This window comes from Leptosomus discolor, chromosome 1 (genome assembly GCF_034619465.1).
Source record: "Leptosomus discolor isolate bLepDis1 chromosome 1, bLepDis1.hap2, whole genome shotgun sequence".
Lineage (NCBI taxonomy): Eukaryota > Metazoa > Chordata > Aves > Leptosomiformes > Leptosomidae > Leptosomus > Leptosomus discolor.
The window spans coordinates 185331073-185353652 of NC_141391.1; the positions used below are offsets into that span (position 1 = coordinate 185331073).

General features: G+C 39.2%; 1 protein-coding gene across 1 annotated transcript in view; it reads left to right on the forward strand.

Moving 5' to 3' along the window:
* NELL2 (neural EGFL like 2) overlaps window positions 1-22580 on the forward strand; it is a 150122-nt gene that overhangs the window by 121040 nt on the left and 6502 nt on the right. The window contains exon 16 of the mRNA XM_086472416.1: window positions 12715-12855. Coding sequence (XP_086328542.1) covers window positions 12715-12855 — 141 coding nt within the window. The remainder of the gene's footprint in view (window positions 1-12714; window positions 12856-22580) is intronic.

The following is a 22580-nucleotide window of genomic DNA, read 5'->3' on the forward strand; positions in this document are numbered from 1 at the left end:
AAAAGGCAAATACTGCAATCTCCACTTTTTTTAATTGGGTTTCGTGTGTGAACATAGGCAGGCAGACAAGAGCCAGCGCTGGCAGAAGCTAAGTAGAGGCAAAGGTTTTAACTCTCTCCTGACTGTACATCTCTTTTAGCTGGCATCTCCTTTAGTGCTGAAGTCCCGTGGAGGCAGGAGAGAGAGTAGCATGTAGAATGCATGATGCAGTAGCAGCTTTGCTCCCAGAGATTGTAGGTGGCGAAAGGCATTTCCCTCACTCCACCTAAAACAAATATGCTCAAACCAAGAGTTGAAGGTTGAAGGAAGGGAACAATTCATCCAGACACAAGATGAAGGCTTATGAATGATTACATTCTGCAGGAGGATCAACCCAGATTTGAGGGGGATCTTAATAAGTTGGTAAAGTGGTAAACTACAAACCTTATGTAGAGTCTGAGCAATAATCTGGTAGGAATGAGGTTACAAATGCAGGTTGTCCAGGATGCCGTCACATTTCTACTGGGTTGACCCTGGCTGGATGCCAGGTGCCCACCAAAGCCACTCTATCACTCCTCAGCTGGACAGGGGAGAGGAAATATAACAAAAGGCTCGTGGGTCGAAATAAGGTCAGGGACATCACTCAGCAATTACTGTCATGGGCAAAACAGACTTGACTTGGGGAAAATTAATTTAATTTATTACCGATCAATCAGAGTAGGATAATGAGAAATAAAAACTGGATCTTAAAAACCACCTTCACCCCACTCCGGCCTTCTTTTCAGACTCATCTTTACTCCAAATTTTCTCTACCTCCTTCCCGTGCAATGGTGCAGGGGCACAGGGAATGGGTGTTGCAATCAGTTCATCACATATTGTCTCTGCTGCTCCTTCTTCCTCAGGGGTAAGCCTCCTCACACTCTTCCCCTGCTTCAATGTGGGGTCCCTCCTACAGGAGACAGTCCTCCACGAACTTTTCCAATGCGAGTCCTTCCTATGGGCCTCAGTTCTTCATGCACTGCTCCAGCATGGGTCCCCCACAGGATGCAGCCCTTCAAGAACAGACCCACAGGGTCACAGGTCCTGCCAGGATCCTGCTCCAGCATGGGCTTCCCATAGAGTCACAGCGTCCTTTGGGCGCATCCACCTCCTCTGGTGTGGGGTCCTCCATGGCCTGCAGGTGGGTATCTGCTCTACCATTAACCTCCGTGGGCTGTGGGGGGACAGCCTGCCTCACCATGGTCTTCACCACAGGCTGAGAGGAATTTCTGCTCTGGCGCCTGGAGCATCTCCTCCCCCTCCTTCTTCACTGACCTCGGTGTCTGCTGAGTTGTTTCTCTCACATATTCTCACTCCTCTCTTTGGCTGCGATTGCTGTTGCGCAGGGTTTTTTCCCTTTCTTAAACACGTTATCCCAGAGGCGCAACCACCATCGCTGATGGGCTTGGCATTGGCCCGTGGCGGGTCCATCTTGGAGCCATCTGTCATTGGCTCTATCTGACATAGGGGAAGCTTCTAGCAGCTTCTCACAGAAGCCACCCTGTAGCCCCCCTGCTACCAAAACCTTGCCATGCACACCCAATACAACATCTCTGTCCCCTTTGTCTTGTCTGAGATTTCTCCATTCATTTGTATAAAGGAGGTGAAGTTGCTGAAGTTCATTTGTCCTCCCCCAGCCCAAAAGGATTTGGAAGATCATTTTCAGAGAGAACAAGAAACTCTAGCACAGAGTTTCCAGCTCTGTTTCAAACTCCAAGAACCTGTGCATGAGGGTTTTTTCCCTCAGGAAAATAATTAACGGAGTTGATGAATTTTAGTCATAAATAAACTTAGGAAACCTGGGCGTGTGATGTTTACAGTCCAAGAGTAACTGTAGATTCAGGAAGGACTGTTGCTGAGAAGAGAAATAATACTGCATATTCCACAATACCAATAAAAAAATCTAGCAAAGAATTAATGGTTGTGATTTGAATTGTTATTGTAATTAATAATTCCAGCAAACTTCAGCTAACTATGTGCCAGTAAAAGCCACGTCTTCATATTTACTATTACAAGGAAGTTCAAAACAAAAAGAAACCATGATTGGCAGTTTCAGAAACTGTAGTAGAGAGGTATGCAGCTAAACGCTCGAGAATGAGTCTTTCCTGCAAGGAATGCTCTATTTTAACAATGCTCCAAGTGCTAATTTAGGCTACAGAAAAATATACACAGCCAGCAGATGGGTTGCAAACATGATATATGTGATACAGATAAGCTGTTTGTAAGTGAGATTCTGGAGCTCAACGTGCTGGCTTACAAAATAGCTTTTTGCTCCTCCCTTTCTGCAAATATTTTCCCTGAACATACGTAGTAATACGAAGTTAATTACATGTGCTGCTGCTATATCCAGTCTTTCAAATATCTGTAAAAATTAAAGATCCTTAGAGTGCAGCAAAACTGTACAGGAGACTATTATAATTTTTACAAAAAAGCAATACTTGTGGTCTGCATTGTGAGATCTGTTTGAAACAAATAATACAAGACTTAAATTACTATCAGTGAGTGTTCTTGTGACTTCTACAATCTGTCTATGCTACCATAAAGGAGGCAGGGGAGAAAGGGCAAAGGGTGCAGCATCCATCTCTACAGCTCAATGCTCTTCCTCTCACCTCTCCCCAAAACATGTTGGCCTCTTCTGTAGTTTCTCTTTCACAGAGTGTTACTGTTCCCCAAACTATACCTTGGCATCGTCACATATGGTATTTACCAAATCAGCACAGTTACTTAAAATTTTTTGTCCGAGTTTATGTACAAAAGAAGAGAGCTGGTAGAAGCACTTGCTCCCCATTTTACGGATGTGGAAACCAAGACACATGGGGAAAGCTGAGCAGGTGCCAAGGTTTGCATAAAGCGGCAGTGGCAAAAGTCCATATAAGATATAGGTAATTTCATTTCTGCTCCCCTTGCTCGTCTATTCAAATATGTCAATAGCTGAGAGAAGACATGGTGGATTTTATATCATAATTTTTCTGAGTGGGAAGTCCAGCCCATAAAACCTAAGAAAATACTTTTCCTTTGACTTTCAGAAAGGACATATTCTAAAATGGCTAGCTCATTAAATTGCAGAAAAAGGTTTAGAAGTTGTCTATGAGAGTAAACGAATGAATTCTGCAGCAGGCCAAGAGGAAAGCTGGGTTTCTACAGATGAGATGCTTTTTGCTTGGCTGCAGGGTCTGGAAGGGTGGTCATCCTAATCCCCATTATCACCTGGATTTTTCTCAGGTATGAAAAATTAGCTCAAAAATGAGCAGTGAGACAAGGGCTGGTGACTTTAGAAGCCTGAAGTGTTATACTTTGATTTACATTTTTACTTACATTTATTCACAAAGTAAATCTTTGGCAGAAATTAAGCAAAAAATGCCCATATTGAGTTTGGTGAGCATTCAGGATTTAGGCACAAACCCTACTTAGCTCATCCTTTCTGTTATGTAGCTTAAGATGCTTTGCTACTTCATCCTTCTGTGTCTTTTTCTCCCTTCATTTTCCTTGCCTGACACAGTTTCTTGGGTGCATATTATTTCTTTCCTCCCTCAGAGTCCTTGTCAGCTTTAAATAACAAAAGATGTTTTTCTCTGCTGAAGAGCCACATAGTAGTACTTATCTTTTTCTCTTTATATTTTCTTTAGCTGATTGCAACACTACAATCCTATATGTAGCAGCTTAAAAAAAAAAAAAAAAAGAGAAAGTGCTACAGAAGAGCTTTGAGGAGACAGGATTTTTTTTGTTATTTGTTAAAAACATCAAAATGCATCTACTACTTAGCTAATTGCTACAGGAAAGAACCTCCCTTACTAAACATGAAAACTAAAATTTCAATTAGGGTCTTAAAATACAGCGGACTATAAATAGAATGTGAATAGTGCAGCTGGGCAACATTATGATAGAATTTCCTTCTGTTATATAAGTGAGATAGGGATGACCTTCATCACTCACTGTAAGCTCTTCTTTTATGAATTACAAGCCGTTCAACTATTAGTGGAATTAAAATCTCTAAGACTGCCAATCATTGCCCCATATCCCTGTGGAGCCCTTCCTCTTGCTGTCAACATGAGGGAGTCTGCAGTCTCTGCAAATACATGCCAATAATATGTTTATAGCCCAAGCAAAGGAATAGTGCAGTTTCTTCCTTTTCTGTTTCAGCAATTTTGTGCAATCTCGGCATGTTTTTACACTTCAGGAGCAATGTAAATTAATGGTCACTGGTTATGGACTGAGGGTTGTGGTAACAAGTCACTGGTAAGAAAATGTACGTAAGAATGTTTTAAACTTAAGCACATGTATAATATGCGCAATATCCTGACCAAAGCGTAGAAGACCATAGCAGAAGATCAAATTCAAATCAGGGTGTCAAATCAATCCCTAGGCAAAACTTTGCGTGTTGCTTTGTGGGTTATTTTGTTGTTTTCCTTAAATGGCCTCTAAGCTACATACTTGGAAATTTACTGTAATTCATACCAGAGCTGAAACAACTTTTCGCAAAGCTGAATCCGAACTAAGCTGAGAATGTGCTGCTTGCATCATTGGTTCAGATATGTAGAATTCATAACTCATGGTTATGACTGACTTGACTCCTCACTTGAGGAAACTCAAGATCTTTGGTCAGTACGCTGTGCAAGTAAAGCCTTCTTTCCCACCCATTGGAAAAGAGATAACTGGCCAAACTAGCTCTTCTCTTTTCAGACAAATTAGTTTTCTTTTGTTTAGAACTTGGCTACTCTTACCCAGCAGCTGATTCTTTTAGTGAGTAGCACTAGTGTGTTAGTCCTATTTCTAGCATGTGTAAATGGAGCTACGTAACTTTGAAACACTAGTAGGTATCTAAAATGGATTTGTCAGTGTATTTCAGGGTATAAAAGTGCTTTTTGCTATCTTGAAGAAAATAGTTACTTTTCTTTTTCAGGATAGGGCTAATGAGGAAACAGAAGCATGTGTTACAGTTAAGATGAGGTGCTGTACTGAGAATGATGGCCAAAGTGAAAGCAAAACCACATCTTCTGTCAACAACTAGCAACAGAGGCCAAATACCTCTCAATTAGTCTTTTTAATAGGGATTGGCACAATCATTTTCATAGAATCTTGTTAAAAAATATATTATTTTTTTACACTCTTCATGGAAGCATCTAGTTCATCATGGCTAATTAGATGTTCTGAATTATCGTCTTCAATTGTTACAAATATCACATCATTTGATGATTGGTTGTGTAATGAGAGACTGTCATAGTTTCAGTTATCGGTGGGGTCTGTGATTGATCAATTTTTGACAACAAAGAATTGTTAACAGGGCTGCATGGTGAAGCAGTCAGTGGAAAATTCCCTTTCATAATGTTTCTGTCTCATTTTGGAGCGCCGCCACTGCCAAACATGAAATAACAACACGATTGAATTTCTTTTTGCTGGCATTTAGCAGGACCTATGGGGGTGTGCAGAAATCAATGGGGGATCAGGAGTCTGGAAAATTACATACTTGAAGAATTAATGAACTATAATTCCGTATTACATCCTCAATCACATTTTGCTTCCTTTTCATTAATGGAACTAAATTAGTTTTCCATGGACAGGGTACTTTAAAAAATGCAATCATGCTCTTGCTAGGATTAAAAAAAAAAAAAAGAGACCTGCTTTAACAATAGTTATTTCTTCATGAAACATGACAGTTGGAAATTTTTAGTGAAGAACATATCTGCATCACTGACTCAACCTGTTGAAGCAAATTTTAACGTGACATTTATAGCCCCAGCTCTAGTTTCCTGCCTTTTGAGCCAGATTATGGTTTTAAGGTGACCCAGCCAGAACATCTACTAGATCTGGAAGGTGCCGAGAGAGAAACAGCAACTCCAAAGGCATTCAAAATGCATTTTTCCCAATATGGGCCTAATTCATTATCCAGGGGAGCAGGGAGAGGAAAGGCCATGGTCTTCATTCTCTCTGAAGGCTGTATCTGAGATAACTGATGTTTCTAATGCTATGTAGAGAAACTCCTTTTGCTCATGGAACTGTGTTATGCTAGGATAAAATTGTGGGTAACTCTTTGCCGTGCACCACGGACCAGCTGCAATCTAGTCCTTCATGATTTAAACATGGAACTGAATGAAATGTTGGGATGCAAATGCAGTTAAAATCGAGGACATTCTATGGTTTAATGGTGACTTTGATGTGAGAGAACTCATACAGTGAAAAACATGTCCTAGTACTCACAATATAACATACCTTTAAAGAGTTACGGAACCTGAACAAATCAGAGTAAGACTGTAAACAAAATCAGGCTCTAGGACTTCTGTTGACCAAGGAAGACAGTTCCTTTGGGAGTCAGCAGCAGTGTTAGAAAAAAGGAACTGATCAGGCTTTACAAAACAGATTTAAAAGGCATTCCAAACAACTTTGGTTTTCTGGCATAACTGATATCTTCCTGGATTATTTCAGCAGTCTCAGCTTCTGTATTCTTGTTTTTTTTATTCCTCTGTATGATATTTCTATGCATGTGGTATATAGGAATGTAGTGGGATGGAAATCCCAAAAGCTGATACTTTGTTTTAACAACAAGATAGCTCCAGTATATTGAACTAGTTTCAGGCACTTATATGTCTCCACTGGGACCTGTTTTTTTGCATAAGATCTCAAATCGAAGGTCTGATTGAACAGCAGGGTCTTCTCAAGTATCATCATATTAGAAATCTGCTGTCACATGAAAACCAACACAAACACTTTTCTGTTCTTAAATGTGAGAGATGGGACTCTAGAACTTGCAGTAGAGATAATGAACCATTTTCAAAACTGCTCCAGAAGATTGAGTTCTGACAGCAGATATGCTTGCAGTACAGTGAACTTTAATTTTGTCCTATTGAATAAGACCATTTCCCCCTTGCATGCGTATTTACTAAAATCAGATAACCCAGACATCATCTTAATCCTACTGGGCATTCTGTTATCTAAGCATAAGTCTGAATAGCTGGAACACAGTCTTTTATATCCAAGCCAGACATAACATCCTTGGAAATGTACTGACATATACAAAGATGTATCAGAGTCTGAGTGTTCCAAATGTACCCAAGAAAAAAGAAAACCATTGTAGATTTATCTTTTTAAACAGCTTCGTATTCCCCTAAACTACTTCTTCAGTGATCTGTTTCTGAAATTATTTTTCTTTCAATGTTCGCACTTTATTTATACTATATATGGGGCTGGGATGTGGGTGGCTCTGGAGGTTAGCATTAGGCTGGAAAGGCTGTTGCCTTTGAAATGAGGTCTTAGATTTAGTCTAAGTCAGTAGTGACTGAACATTATGGAAGTTACTGGCTGCTCATTAATCTTTATAAATAATAACCCAATTAGTACTGGGACAGATTATTGCGATTGGGAGTCTCTATTAATTGGCAGTCTTAGCTGAGTGCCATGTATTATACTGCCCCAGAAAAACTTCCAGGATGGAAATATCTACATTCTAAGTATTCACAGCTGGCAATCTGTGGTGTTGTCTTCTTGACGGAAGAGGGCTACGGGGGCTTTGGTTTGTATTGACCTGGATAAAGCAGCTTATGAAAGAAAGGCTTTTCAGTCTAAGTTGTGCTCTGCGTCTCTGTAACTTTGTGCTTCGTGGTGGCATACAGGCTTTTCTGAGAGGAGGATTTGATGATTAACATTTCAGTCTTGTAGTGAGTAACGTAAAATGGTAGGATGCCCCCCTCTCTTCCCCCATGCCATGGTTCTTTTCTGAGTGCAGCTTGACCACATTAGAGAGTTTGGTCCTATTGCTGGATGAAAGAGCACTGCTATCTTTCAAATTGGCAATTTTATACCACTTTCAATCTTCAAAAGCTCTTATTATACAGAAATTCTCTAATAATATTCATCAGCCAGCTAGCTTTCCCTTTTTTCTTACTGTACCAGTGGATAATTTGCTAATGATTTTATTTTACTCTTCAGGGAGCAGAATTTTCTCAGTCTCCCCAAGAACAAGGGGTATAATAGCTAAAACTGTTGCCACAGTTCAGGAAATGAGTGGTTCTGAGGTATAAAGAAGGTGATTTGGAAGAGCAAGGTTTTTTCATCTCAAGGTGAGCTAGGTGTGTACAGTACTTTCAAAATGTGTGGGACTGTGTGTCTACTTTATTAGGGTGGGGCTTCAGTTAGCAAAAAAAAGAAGGTTTTTTCCTTACCCAGTTGAAAAATGGATATCAAAATATGGAAATAAGCAGTCTGACTGATTTCAGTGTAAGAAAAATGCACAGGAGGAAACCTGAGTATTTGAAGATGAAATCAGGTGCAATGTAAGCATGTAATAATCAGTTGCCCTATTTTGTGGCAGCAGAGTATGTACAGTATTGCCATGAGCACGTCCATGAATTACATAGGGTAGAGAGAGTCCCCATGTTCCTGGTGTTTTGTGGGCTCACCAGTCTCTTGGGGGGGGGCAGGTGTTCTCCAGCCACAGTATTTCAAGAGGCAAAATCACAAATCTTATGCCATGCAAATGCCATGGGGTGAAAGTACAGCCAGAGCAGGTGATGCTGAAGTGCTATGGTACAGCTGTGTAGCTGCTCTCCAGCTTGGGGTGAAGGTTACTTTCAGCGCCTGTCTCAGTATTATTTTCTGTTCCAAACTGGCCACTCCTATCAGTGGTGTGGCAGATTTGCTATGTGCAATTGTGCTCTTTGTTTGAAAAGGGAAGAGAAATATAGAGAAGGTGCCACGCCCATGATAGTCAGTGGCAGTTCTGACATAAGTTGGAGCAGGGCCAGGATGGCACCATTTGCTCTGGCCCATCACATGAGGCTCTATTTTAGTTCCTGGATGGGGATGCTTTCCGTTTTGGGTTTTTTTTTTTTTTTTCCCCCCACTTTGCAACAGCTTCTTATAGCCAGTTAAACAGCGAAACTTGCATACTCAGAATAAGATGTTTGGTCTGTCTGTTTGCCTAAAAATGTCATCACCTGCTGTTGAAAAAATCCTCCTTTCTTTGTACTTAAACATTTTGTTTAATTTTTTTCATAAGTGAGAATATAAAGCCCTTCAGTAACTTCTGTCTATGAAGTAATATTTCGTTTTTCATGCCTTTCTACTACAGCATCAAACAGGGCTTCATTAATGCTCTTAATGTTCCATATAGCCCACTGATATACCATAGCCACTGGCCAAGCACAACTTCAATCAGTTTTTCTTCTCTTGTCAGCTCACACCTCTGACTGAGCAGCTGCAAGATGATTCATCGCAGAATGTTTCACCATAGGACAGAGAAAAATTATTTCTGGCTGCTTTTCCCATACTAGTAAGATAATTTCAGTTGTAGATACGTTTTGCAGCACTTCCTGAGCCATGCTATGCCCATTTGAAAATAGAAATCCTTTTATCCAAATGTCAAGAAAATTTTCCATGAAATCGGTGCTTTGGCTCTGCAAAACACATTTCTGCTGCGTTTTCTTGTTTAACAGAGTTGCAACAGTTATATTTTGTCCCATTGCAGAGCAAGTATCTACTAGAATTAATGATCAGCACTTGCTAGCAGATTTAGAACAAAATTTCATTCATAAGGAACATCCATATTCTGAAATCCACTGGCACATGCTGGAAAATGTTGTTTGCCCAAAAAGTTATTGGTGAGGAGAATTATTTTGGATTTTGTTTGCTGCAAAATCATGTCAGGGGTAATGGGTTATTCAGCATCAATGCAGCAATGATTCCAATGCAATGGTTTCAGGCAAACAATCTGTCAAGAATAAGACATTTCTTAAAGACCAGCAGCGTGTTTCCATCCACCCTTGTTACAGTAGGCTTTCTTACATAACTCCACTCAACTTTGCATGCAGCTGTGGCAAAACCAGATTAATGTATTTCTTTCTTTATTGGCATCTGTAAAAGCATTTCATCCCAAGTAATATTTCTTGTGATACAGGTTTGTCAGCTAGTTTGCAAATAAATACAGAAAAGCTGCTTTTGTTGTCAGTTTACCAATACTGATGTGACATTCAAAGCTTGTTTTTCCTGAATAATCAGTAAGTGAGTTCATCAGAATGCATTCAGCCTGTGCCTGCAATACTGCGTGTATAATTATAAGACTTACAGATTCACAAATAAATTGTTCTGAAGAGAGGAACACAGGCTTTCTTTAGATCATATCTGTTACTTTGACCTAAATAACGCTCTTTTCTCCACCTCATCACTAGTAAGTACATTCCACTTTCTCAAAGAAGAAATATATGCCATCCAGTGTCTTAATGCACGTTGTTAAGTAGCCAATATGGAGACTCATATTGAGTCTGAACAACAGCCCTTCTCTTTCAGCCTTTGAGTTTACATGCTTCATTGATTCTCTGCGGCTTGTAGCTTTGGCCAACCCCAAGAAGTTATCTTGTTCTGACCAGGTGATCCCAAGCATTTAGCATGGCCACTTAGAGTCTGTTCTGCCAGGCAAGCTGTCTCCCAGGTGATATGTTCCCAAGTGGTAAGGGAACTTATAGATTGTAGTCCTTTCTTCTTTTCCTTTCCTTTTTCTTAAGTAATCTGTGGGTATGTGAGCGAATAGCAGTAGCTAAGGCACAGACTGCAAAACCAACCTTTTCTCACTACAGTAACATAATTTTCATTGATCTTCCTCTGATCTCTCAGACACCTCTGAGGTCCCACTGGCTCCTGGCTGCTCACAAGAAAAAGGCCAGAGTTTATACTGAGTTAGAGAGAGATACACTGAAGAGCAGAAGGTTGTAAAGGTTTGGCATTTCTCAGTCCTGCAACAAGACTACTTAGGTGATTATCCTGAAATTCGTAGTGGAGTTGAAAATTCTGTGGTTTAAACCAAAACAGACATATGACTTCATTTGTCATACCCAAAGCAGCAAAATATATGCTTGGTGCAATATTCCAGCAGGAGTACTGGTGATTTTCATCATCATAAATACTGGTAATGTACAGCAGGCGCAGCTGGTTAGAGAGACTGCTGATAGAAGATCAGACTGAGACGTAATAATGAAAATTTCTAATGAAATTTCATCAAATATCTGTAAAGCTTTAAAAAACCAATACACTCATGATATCTTATATATGCCTATCCCCTGAAAAAGCAACTCAAAAAATGGGGGTGACTGAGCAATACCTTATAGTTTATGCAGTTGTCCCCCACGTACTTAATAATTTTCTTACCCTCAAATATGAAAAAAAGTGTTATTGATGAATAAGGAAGCCTTGGGGTTTTTTAAAAGTTTGTGTTTGAATAGATTTTGTAAGAGACTAGAGTGAGTATGTCTTTATCTATGCACACGTTAGTATTTACAGAAAAGAGATTGTTACCTTATTGCAGCTCACAATTTATTTTCTTAGCCAGTTTATGCTTTCTCCTATGAAAATAACAGATGACATAGATGGGAGCTAACAGGGACCGTGGGCAGAGTTTTGACATATTTTACGTATATCTTAGTGGTCACATGATACCTCTTCTTCATATCCGCATCCTGGAGGATACTAGATCAACTTCTGAGGTACTTTTAAGAGTTTGAGTCTTAATTTTTTGGTTTAGTTCTTAGTTTTTTAAAGAAATGTTGAATCCCTACTTTGGCCGGAATGGCCAGTTCATTGGGGGTTTATTCATTATTCAAACTCATGGTAGGGTGGAGGTTGGGGCGTTTAGAGCTTTTTTTTTCTGAAGGCAGTTTGTGCTTGTTGTGTTTTCCTCTGTGCCAATGCCAGTTCCATAGGCACCTCCCAGTCAGCTTGCTGCTCGAGTAGGTATGCTATCTCTGATATGAAAGGCAATGCTAATGTGGTGAATCTGAAAGGAAAGACATGTTTTTATCCTTGTTTGACTCCATACTCCTGGTATTCCATAACTGTTAAGAACACTCATACTCTGGGACCTATTCTTTAATATGGTTTCTGTGTAACTGAAGGCACTGGAAATGAATGTGTCAGAAAGTTCTGTGCACCTCTACTGACTCCATGAGTTCGGGTGTCTGCAGGACGTGCTTTGGTGGATTTTGGATCTAGCGAGTGCATCCATAAATACGTTCTATGGGGAGCTGTTACTGTAAAGGTTAGTCCGTGGAAGTTGATCTTTTAAGAAACACACATCCCAAAGGAACTATCAGGAAGAGGAGAATGTGTTATATTTCATCTTCAGAGTCTAAGCATTTGTTCGGAATCCCAGCTGTTCTCTTTGATGGTGAGAGAGGAGACTGCAGTCAGTTATGTTGAGTCAGAGGTGCTAGTGTAAGTCAACAGGTACTCCACAAGACAGGGAGGACTTGATAACCTGAAATCAGTGTCATCAAGAGCATAAGCAAGGACCAGAGTGAGTATTTAATATTTTGATATGCCGCTAGAAACGATCTTTCTTTATCAGGCAGCCTGTACTACTCAAAGGATTAACATCTTATTATATGAACGGGGATCCAATTCCTTTCTTCATACTGTGGGCAATTTACACAGATGTCAGATTACCTATCATGTATTGTGACAAAATGAGTTGCTAATATGTAAACAGTAAATTGGGATTAGTAGAACCTCCACTCTTGGCGGAGCCAACACCGTTAGCCAGGTCCTTTTATGGAAATGATTCAAAACTTTGCTGCAAATAATTCTGGAAATTCAAGTGTCAGTAATGAAAATACTTCTGTGAAACTCAGAAATACCAGAGACATTGTTCTTCCATCAGATGAATATAGCAATTTCCTCTATATGAATTTTCTCCTTCTTTTTGTTCTTACTAAACAGACATTGATGAATGCTCAGATGGCTTTGTTCAGTGCGACAGCCGTGCTAACTGCATTAACCTGCCTGGTTGGTACCACTGCGAATGCAGAGATGGCTACCATGACAATGGGATGTTTTCACCAAGTGGAGAATCCTGTGAAGGTCAGTATCTAAAAAAAAGATGGAATAGTGTTATGACGTGCATTACAGTAAAGTCTAGTATCTCTGACTGTACTGGTCAAGTATTGTCTTGGGCACTGTATCAATGAAAGTTAAACCTTGACCCAGAGCAATCGTAGTCTAAATAAGCATCATAAACAAAAGGCAAAAGAATATAAAGTATGAATATTCCTAACATATAGGTGGAGCATTAATGGCCATTTCTATGGTTTGCTAAGATAATATGTGAAGTCAGGCATGGTGCTTAAAATGCTGTTTCTCTGGCCCTACATCTCCTTCTGTGTATGGTCCTCGCATAAGTGATTTCCCGTGGGCTGGTAGCATGCGCCGTGATCTGTCACTCCACACTAATCTGCTTATGTCATATATTTTCTATGTAGACATGGGCCTCAATCCAGACCTCAGTTCCTCCACTTCATTCTTGCACACTGAAATAGTCTATGATAAAAATATTTCCTATTGCAAAGAATGATTATGCAGCGCTGATATCCTTACCCACACCTAGGTTAATACTGTGGTGCTTCTCCTGTGCATAGGCTAACTGCTTGTAGAAAGAAATTTGAACAACTTTACAAACTGGAAAGCCCGCTGGACTTAGGGCTGGGGCAAGGTGCAGGGGATAGGAGAATGATAGGGGGAAAAAGGAGATGAATGATATTAGAACAGCAGGTTAGTAAGAACACAGTTATTTTCAGACGAAGATCTCTTAATATGGAATGTTATTCAGCTCTTAAGTTATTGCATGCTGCTGCTCTTAAATAAGAGAACAAATCAGTCTGTTTTGCCATGGACGACCTAGGGCAAAATTAGGAGCCTTTCTCCCTGCTGAAATATTCAGTGCTCACACAGTGTAAGCTTTCCTACTTTACTGTTTAAACTCACGTTGGTGGGCTGCATTGGTCCCAAAGGGAAGCAGTTGAATTAATTTCACTAAGGCAGACACACAGACAGTTCTCCAGGAGAATGACCTTTTCTGTATCCCCATCATCAATACTTTATTTCAACACATTTCCACCTCAGCTGAAAGCCTGTATTCCCAGGAGGAATCAGTGATTGGAGTCAGCCACTGCTTTCGTAAGTCAAGCTTTCTTTGTCAAGAACTAACTAAATGTCAGCGTTAGCTGACCAGGTGTTAGGACAAGAAGGTGTAAAGAAGAAGTTATGATCCCTCTGATTATAACGTTGCCCTTCTGCCACTCGCAGCACAGGTGATACTCTTGCCAGGCATTTATGGAAATATTCTCAGTATCCCAAGTTGTATCTTCAGTGTCAATATGGTATTTGTCTTGTGGGTTGGAGGTAGTGGTTTGGCACATGCTATCTCAAGAGATATACATGATACAAAGTGACTCTCTAAAGATGTGTGCAAACAAACAACAATTAAGCGGCAATTTCTAAGCAAATGAAAAGCCAAGGAAAAAGAAATGTGGGAATTTCTACCTGTATGCAGAAGTGGCAATTATTAGAATGTTTTGACCTTTTCTACAAAGCGCCAGCATTTCTTTATTAAACATACACAGAGGCTAACAAGTAATTAGAATTAAATCACAGATGCCAGGAAACTGTTTTCATTGCTGATAACTCTAGTCACTAACAGAGGAACACTTTCAGCTTGATTGATTGCAGCTCCAAATTTCAGAATGTGTAACAACTTGCGATGAGGAGCAAAGTTAGATATTTTATTAGTCTTACTACATCACTTTTTATTGGATTGAAGCCTGTGACATTGTGTCTCAGACAGAAAATAAAACCTGAAAAGGTTATGAAGAGACAGCAGTATGGAAAGCTGAACTTCCAGTAGCAGAGCACAGTAGTGCAAAAGCAGTTGGCTTCTCTGCTGTCAGATCTTTCCACTGTAAGAGATTCCTCTACTGGGTTTAAAGACATAAGAAAATGGATTTCTTTTGTCACTTCTTCAGTATTCCCTAGTTAGACGTGATTAGATTGAGCTGTTGATGGACAGTCTTTTAGATACTCATTGTAATGGGGGAGCAGCTTCCAGGCTATACTAATCTCATATTTCAAATCTCAGTTCTTGACTTTGCACCTTCAACTGTATGAGCTTCATCCTGTATCCAGGACCAGTGTCCTCTGAAGCTTTCTGGCTTGTGCAAATGTCACAGCTTGCAGAGCTGTAGAAGGAACAGTGTGGAATTTCACAGAAGAGAAACTGGTCCTGCCTTGATTTCTTTGTGGAACAAAGAATTTAAACCTCATGGGGATTAGGAAATGTTCTTTGAGGGCTTGTCTGTTTTGCTTTCTAAGAAGACTACTTCAAGGTAGTGTTTTATATAGAGTGCATAATAGGCTTGTCTTTGGCTCATCTTTTGTAAGTTTTAGTTGCTTTGAAGAAAGTTCCCTCTTTCAGTGGAGAAAACCTTTAAAAGACAAGGAAGTTTGGGTTCACATCTTTTCTTTCTTGATTGTTGTATGTGGTCTGCCTCGAATGTGGGTCTGTTTGTGTCACCTGGACATGTCCTGTTAGTACTACAGGGAACGCTTCTGTGATCAGAGTTAGTCAGCTCCTTGTTTCCTCCAGCAAAGCCTCCAATTCTAAAAATTCAGATGGAAACACCTCTGTTAAGATCACAGAGGAGCAAGAGCATTTCCTTAAATACCTTATTTTAACAGAATACCAAAACTGCACCTACCCATTTTGCAGAAAATGGTCCCATTAGGACATGGTACTAAATATTCCTGGGTAGAGGTGGACTCCTTGGTAGCATTAGACTTTGTCAGTGCTTGATAATGAAATAATAGTTGCTGAATTGTCTGTTTTACACATATATTGACCTTGGCTACTGCTGCTTCTTTGGCATGACTGAGGATATTGAGTATTTTGACTAATGTACTTGAACGCAGAAATTCATAATCCCATTTTATTGTACCTACAGGCAATGGAAGACCTGAAGTTTCCTTTGCTATTAGTTTTGCTTCACATTACACTCCTGGGTAGACCTGTGGTCTCTATAACAATTACCGAGAGAAATTATGGGAAATACAGCTGTAGGGCTTGAACCTCTTACCAGCACTTGCTACTTTTCCCTTGGAAACAGAATTATGTTATGCATCATCAAATTTCCAGAAAAGTGGTGAAAGATCAGCCACTTACTCTTTGAGAACTGCATGGCTTTGGGAAGTCTTAAATTTTATATGTATGTAAATATAGCATTCAGCATGGTATATTATCTGGTATCTTCCTCTTTGGCCCCCTACAGCTTTTCTTTATAGTTTCTTTACACAGTCTTACTGGTGCTGAGAAGGTTGTCTCTCATGTACCATTTTACAGAAGAGAGCGTAGATATTGCAGCCTCAAGCTTCATTGCATTAAAAAGCTGGAACCATTGAGGGCAAAATCCTAAAATAAGAATGTTCAGGCCTAGTTAATATTTGCTCTGCAATGATATGTAAGATCCTGATTCCTTAGAACTTTTCCCCTGCAATGTCTAAAAGCTTCCAAAATCAGCTGAAGACAGAGGCTGTATTGGTTTGTACCAGAATAGCACGGGTTATACCTCATCAGTTGTTGGGCATTTTGCATACTTCCATGTCCGAAGAATAGCTGATCTAATTAATTCAGCCCTTTAGGACTTAACAAGAGGATCTGGCAGGTACCAGCTGTTGTTGATACAGATACTCTCAGCAGGTACCACATTCTTTAAATGAGACAGGTGCAAATGAAAGGATTGGAAAGCATCAATCCAGAATGCCCAATTCAAAAAGGATCTTTTTTTTTTGGATGTAAGGGTTTATCTGTGTGTGAACTCACAGTTTAGGATTTCTGTTCTGAAATGTCGTTATGTTTTTCTTCTGCTGTACTGCTTCCAGAAGTAGAATCGCTTCCTTCTCTGTGTAATACAGCAGGCTGCCTGACAACACAGAGGGCTGGGGCTCTACTTGAACAGTATTTTCCACAATCCAGAATAATGAGGGATGGAGGCATTTTACAAGCCTCAGGATGCTCCTCAGCCTTTATGAATGAACAAAGTCCAAAATGGTCACTTCAGCATCCATGTTTCTAGATCTGGAAGGCAGAGGAATTGCTAACTGTCAGGATGTCTGAATTTATCTCACAGTACACCCAGTATTTTAACTAGTACATGAAATTTCTTGTAGTTGAAAAACTGCTGTCAGTTCAGAGTCCTACACTTAGATCTTTCTGCAGTGCTGGTAATGTTTAACACAAGCTTTGTTATGGATAGCACTTAAGGAGACAGGAAATAAAGAAGCACTGCTCTTCAGCAGGAGATCTTACTAGCAGTCACAAAGCTCTATCAAAATCTTTGTGCCTTTATTCATGATCATAAAAGGTCAACAAATAAAGTGACTTTTTTTCCATGCATCCCAAACAGAGCTATAGGCATTAATGCTTCATTATTGAGTTTGGGAACCCATAACCAAACAGAAGGCAGATATGGAGATACTTTACTATTTAAATATTCTGGAGTATGGACAGAGTACAAAATTGGCAGAGTTTCTCATCTTTTATAAAAGGACTAATAAAACAGAAACTCAACCACTACATTTTATAAGACAGTAATTTGAACACACTTACTGTATCAGGAAACAATATTTCTGTGAAGCCGGTGTTACCGGCGTCTGAAGTCTCAGCTCTTCATCTTCCACATCTGCTAAGCACTCTGACAGCTGGCTTGCATGAAGTCACGAATAAATTATTCACAGTTCACTTGCTCTTTGAAGAATGATTACACCAGTCAATAGATTTGCTTAGGACAGAGAAGAACAGAAACCAAACTTTGTGCTCAGACGAGCTTGGGCTCCCTATCAAATGCACCCCTTCTTTTTTTTGTCTTAAGCAAAAAGCACTCAGGTATCCTATCGTTGTCACCTTGCTGAACAAATGCTACTCCGCAGAGCTAAGGTAACTGAGAAACTTTGCTTTAGAGCAAAGGAACTGTCTGCCCTCCCAACCCAGCTTTTCCGATAGCATATTTCTCAGCGATACAAATGTTCATCTTTTCTTCACATAGATGACACTCTGATATCAGAATGATTCTGGAAGGAAATCATGTCTGAGGGAGACCTTTAGGGACTATAGGCGAATCCCCTGCACGTAAGTCTGGATAACTTATCAGAGGAGGGAAAGTTGCAATTTTCCATTAAGTTTATCGAAATGGGTCTCTGAGTCCTGTGTCACTTCCTAGCAAGGTGTACACAGGGTTTTTTCTTCTAGTTGCGCCTTGTTCATGTTCCTTGTGCGTTTATTGCAAGTTTTTTCATCTGTTGTTATCAGTACTGGTTTTGTTGGATTTTGTCCAAAATATATTGAACTGTCATTTTTTTAGAGCTATCCTCAGTAGCTCCAAGATCTCTTTCCAGAATTGATCTGAAAGACTGATTTGATTTTTGAATGGGTATTTCCCCATGCACCTTACAATTGAATCTCATCTGACATATTATTGTTTACTCAGTCAATATAATGAAATGATTCTATATTTCACTGTCAATTTTTTTGGTTTTAATACTTTCTTTTCAACAGTCTTTTTCATCTCACTGTTTATCCATTCCCCCAGATGACTTAAGTATATTAGGCAGCACACATTCTGGCACAGATTCTTGAGAAACTTCCCTGGGACCACTCTCCATTGTGACAATCTGACTGTTTGTTGCTGCCTATTATTACTTACTAATCAACTCACTATTAATATGCGAGCCAATGACCTCTTTTATTCCGTGGCACATAGTTCCTTTAAGAGCATGTATTATGCAAGGGAGCTCATGAAGTTTTCGAATAGAAGTATTACAGTATATGAAATGTATCCCTCTTTTAAAGTCATTTTCATTAGTATAGTGCACGTTTACTCTGAATCTATAATATAGTATCTGTAAACAATCTTCTTTCTGTCTGAAAACGTGTTATCCTTTTGGTTGCTAGTTTTAGTTAATCTTTAAAACTTCATCATTTTGACATAATTCCTTCTTTGAAATTAAGCACTACCACAGAGATTTTTTCGCAGCCTTTTAAATTCCTTTAAGGATATTAAATTTGCATACATTGTGGTCACTGTTGGTCGCCAATACAGAGCAGTTGCTAATAGAGATGTTTTGAATCAGATTCTGCATGCTGCTTAGGGCCAAGTCAAATGATGCTTTGTCCCGTTGGGATTTTTTGGCTATCTGTTCCAAGAAACAGCCAGTAAATCTGTTAAAGACAGCCCTGGGTCACAACCTGGTGGGCCAATGGAAATTCCCTTTTTTATGGAGTTTTCTGCCTTTGCAGTCTCTCAAATATTACAAATGGAGCTTAGTCATTCCAGGTACTGTCACTGTTTTGTATGGCTTTAGTCCAGCGTTTTTTCCCACGTAGGCATGAAATTACCTGCGATACAATTAACTCCTAGCTTTCTGTAACATGTACCACTACTTCTCAATCCATGGTACTCCTTTGTCATTGCAACATTATGCTATACCCAGGGATGTTGGTAAGAAAATGAAAAACCTTAAAAGTGTGCCAGATCAAAGCTGCTGTAATTTTTAGTGTAGGTTAGATAACTAAGAACTGGTCTTCAATTTAGCACTAGATAACTAGTTACATTGTGTTTCTGGTTTTTTTAAGGCAAACCTCCAAGTCTTTTGAGACCTAATGTTATAATGTCATAACATTCAAGCTGCTTGATTCCTAAGCAGTGTGATGTAAATAGCCTTAGGTGAATTATTTGTTGTTTGTTTTGTTGTGAGGTTTTGGTGGGTTTTGTTTTGTTTTAAACAATATGGGAGTGATAATAACATGCCTCTGTGGCTGGATAGACTGGAAATATGCTACCTGTTATCCTCCCCTCTCCCGTTTTCAGACACAGAATGTGTAGGGGACAGTGTCCTCTGTCCATATGGTTATGGAAATTGGAGATCTGATTATGGCTCTAAACAAAATGTCAGTAATGTAATTCGCCATCCATTATAAATCTGAAGTAAAAAGGCTGAACAAAGTTTTTCTTGGTGTGGATGATTTGTGTGCAAGTTCTTTGCAGGTAATGCCCAAAATCTGATGTGGATGAATAATGCAGATGAGAATTTCATGCATGCAAAGTTTGTGTTTCTCTTGCTGCATTATAAAGACACTGCTGTTTTTGATTAGGTAGAACTAAAACGTAAATAGCTCCTGCTTTGACCAGGGATATTTTTATTGCCCTATCCAGAACATTTCTTTTCATGAATCAAACAACTGAAAAAACCAAGGCTGGGATATTTCATAAGTTCTCAATGTCGGATAAACTTGGCTCAATACCGGGGTCAATGGTGAAACCTCAATTATTTTCAGTAACAGTGCACTAACCATTACCATGTTGAAAAACAAACCCCAGAAGCCTTTGTCTCATGGGAAAATTGTGAAATACACTTGTCCCTAAGTGCCAAATGCAGACTTAGTGATTATAGACTCACCATTTGTTGTTTATAGGAAGCTGTTCTTATTTACATGACAGCTGAACTTTGTCCAAGTATCTCGTTAAATATGGCTGCTTTCAGTTAAGTGGCCAGGTTGTTGAGAAGTGATATTATTCATTTATGATGCTAGCAGTGTGAAAGCTTTGTACAAAAGTGTGTTTTAAACAAATTAACACAAGTGTCAGAAAGTAATTTATTAAAAATTACTTCAATGATAAAGAGAATCCTGCTGTTAATCTGAATCATTATATTTAAATAGGATTTGTATTTGTTCTCTTTATTGAATAACTTGAAGTTAGACTGAGTATATGGAGATCTTAATTTTAAATCACCAGATTATTTTACTTTCAGTATGGATTTAAGAGAGAATAGAGGAAAGAGAGAGCAGCTCTTCCATCCCTGTGCTCAGACGAGTATCACTCAAACCATTCCTGTTAGCTACTTGTCTAAAAACCTTCAAGGCTGGAGATTGGACAGTCTCCTCAGGGCCATCTGTTCTGCTGATGAGGTATCCTTACTGTTCGGGTGGGTTTCCCTGTCTGATGTGCCTGTGACATTTCAGCTGTTCAGGTCCATGCAAACAGCCACACTGAATTAAGTTTGTCATCCCACTTATCTTCTGCCCTGTTGCAACAATGGTTGACTCCAGATGCTTCAGAAGATAATGAGTTAGAAGATGTGGAGATCTGAGATGATTCGTCTGTTCTGGATTATCTGATATATAAATAAGGGCACCATAGACCCTAATGCATGAAATGCAATCTCTTCTCCAAAATCTGTTATCATTGCAAGTTGAATATTCTTGCAAGGTTTACACACTTTCGGCCATGAAATTTTTCCCTTCTTAACATTCCGTGGCAGTGAGTGTCATAGTTTGTTTATGCATTGTATGAAAAGTTATTTCCTTTCATCACACTTAAATTTGTAGTCTTTCAGTTTCATTCACTGTCCCCTGTCTTCTGTGTTAGGCAATATGGACAACAGAAGCTCTCAACATGTCTTCTCTGGAGTATTAATTATTTTTTTTGTTATATCCCTTCTTGCTGATGGTCTCTTAGAGATGAACAATCAATTTCTTTTCAGTTCTTCTCAAATGACATCTTCCGCATCCTTCTCATAAGCCCTAGTAATTTTGCAATACTTTTTTTTTTTGAGATGGTGCCACTGCTATTGCACGCAGTATTTGAAGGAAACCCACAATGCTGCTTATTTGTGTGATGGAATTCTAATAATTTCCCTGCTGTTTTTCATCCCAATTCATATTCATGTTAGCAACTGTTTACTTTTTTTTTTGACCGCAGCCACACTTGGAATTGAAATGATAATTGAGTTATTTTGCTTTAAACTGAATGTGCTTGAGGTGAATTGGAGGTTTCATTTCCACTACTGAACCTAAAGCTGAGTGTTTTATTAAGTTTTCCGCTGATGGTGAAAGACACATGCATGACCATATTGCTTATTTTGTCTTGTACCGATCTGTTGGGCAGTTAAATATCACAAAGCTACTTTATAATGAACTCTAATTAAGAGCTTGGGCCAGACTGTTGTGAAATTATATTTAGAGCTGAACTCCGTGTATCGATGTTTATGATCACCGTAGATCTAGTCTTTGTTCTTCTAGTGTTTTCCACGTTTGATCACGTATAGCTGTTTACTTCATGCCCTTTGAAAGCTTTCTTCCCAGATAACTTTTCTGCATATAGACAACTGAAAAGGGTAAATAAAGACTGTTCAGGTAGAAGGCAGTGTGTGCTGCTAGCTTGCGCTTGCAAGATGATTGTGTGTACCTTGATGAAGTAGGCCTTTAAAGATGCTCTTGAATTCTTTGAGTTATGATTGTTTTGAAGTCATTTACCTTTATTCACTGGAGACTTTTTTTTTATTTTCTGTACTAGACACAAAGGCTATAGGTGTCACTGCAACTTGAATAATTAAAATATTCTAGTTTGCACATCCTAATAAAAGATGCAACTTAAAGCACGGTGTGCTTGCTTAAATGAGCTTACAGGTCAGACATCACCTTTCACGTTAACTTCCCAGCAGGTGAACTCATATGTGCTAGACAGAGCCAGCAAAAGGTTTTAAAAACATGATTCTGCAGCTTTTCTTGTTTCACTGAATATGTCTCATGAATGGTTGCCACAAACTGTGCTCTTTAGGGAGCTGAGAATTATTTTTGTTCTTCTGTTTCCTGTGATTTCTTCATTCTAACTACCTTAACTCAATAGCAGTCACTTAGAAAGATGTATAGGAAAACTCAAAATATTATGTTTTAAAAGCTGATGTGACTTGAAAAATATTTT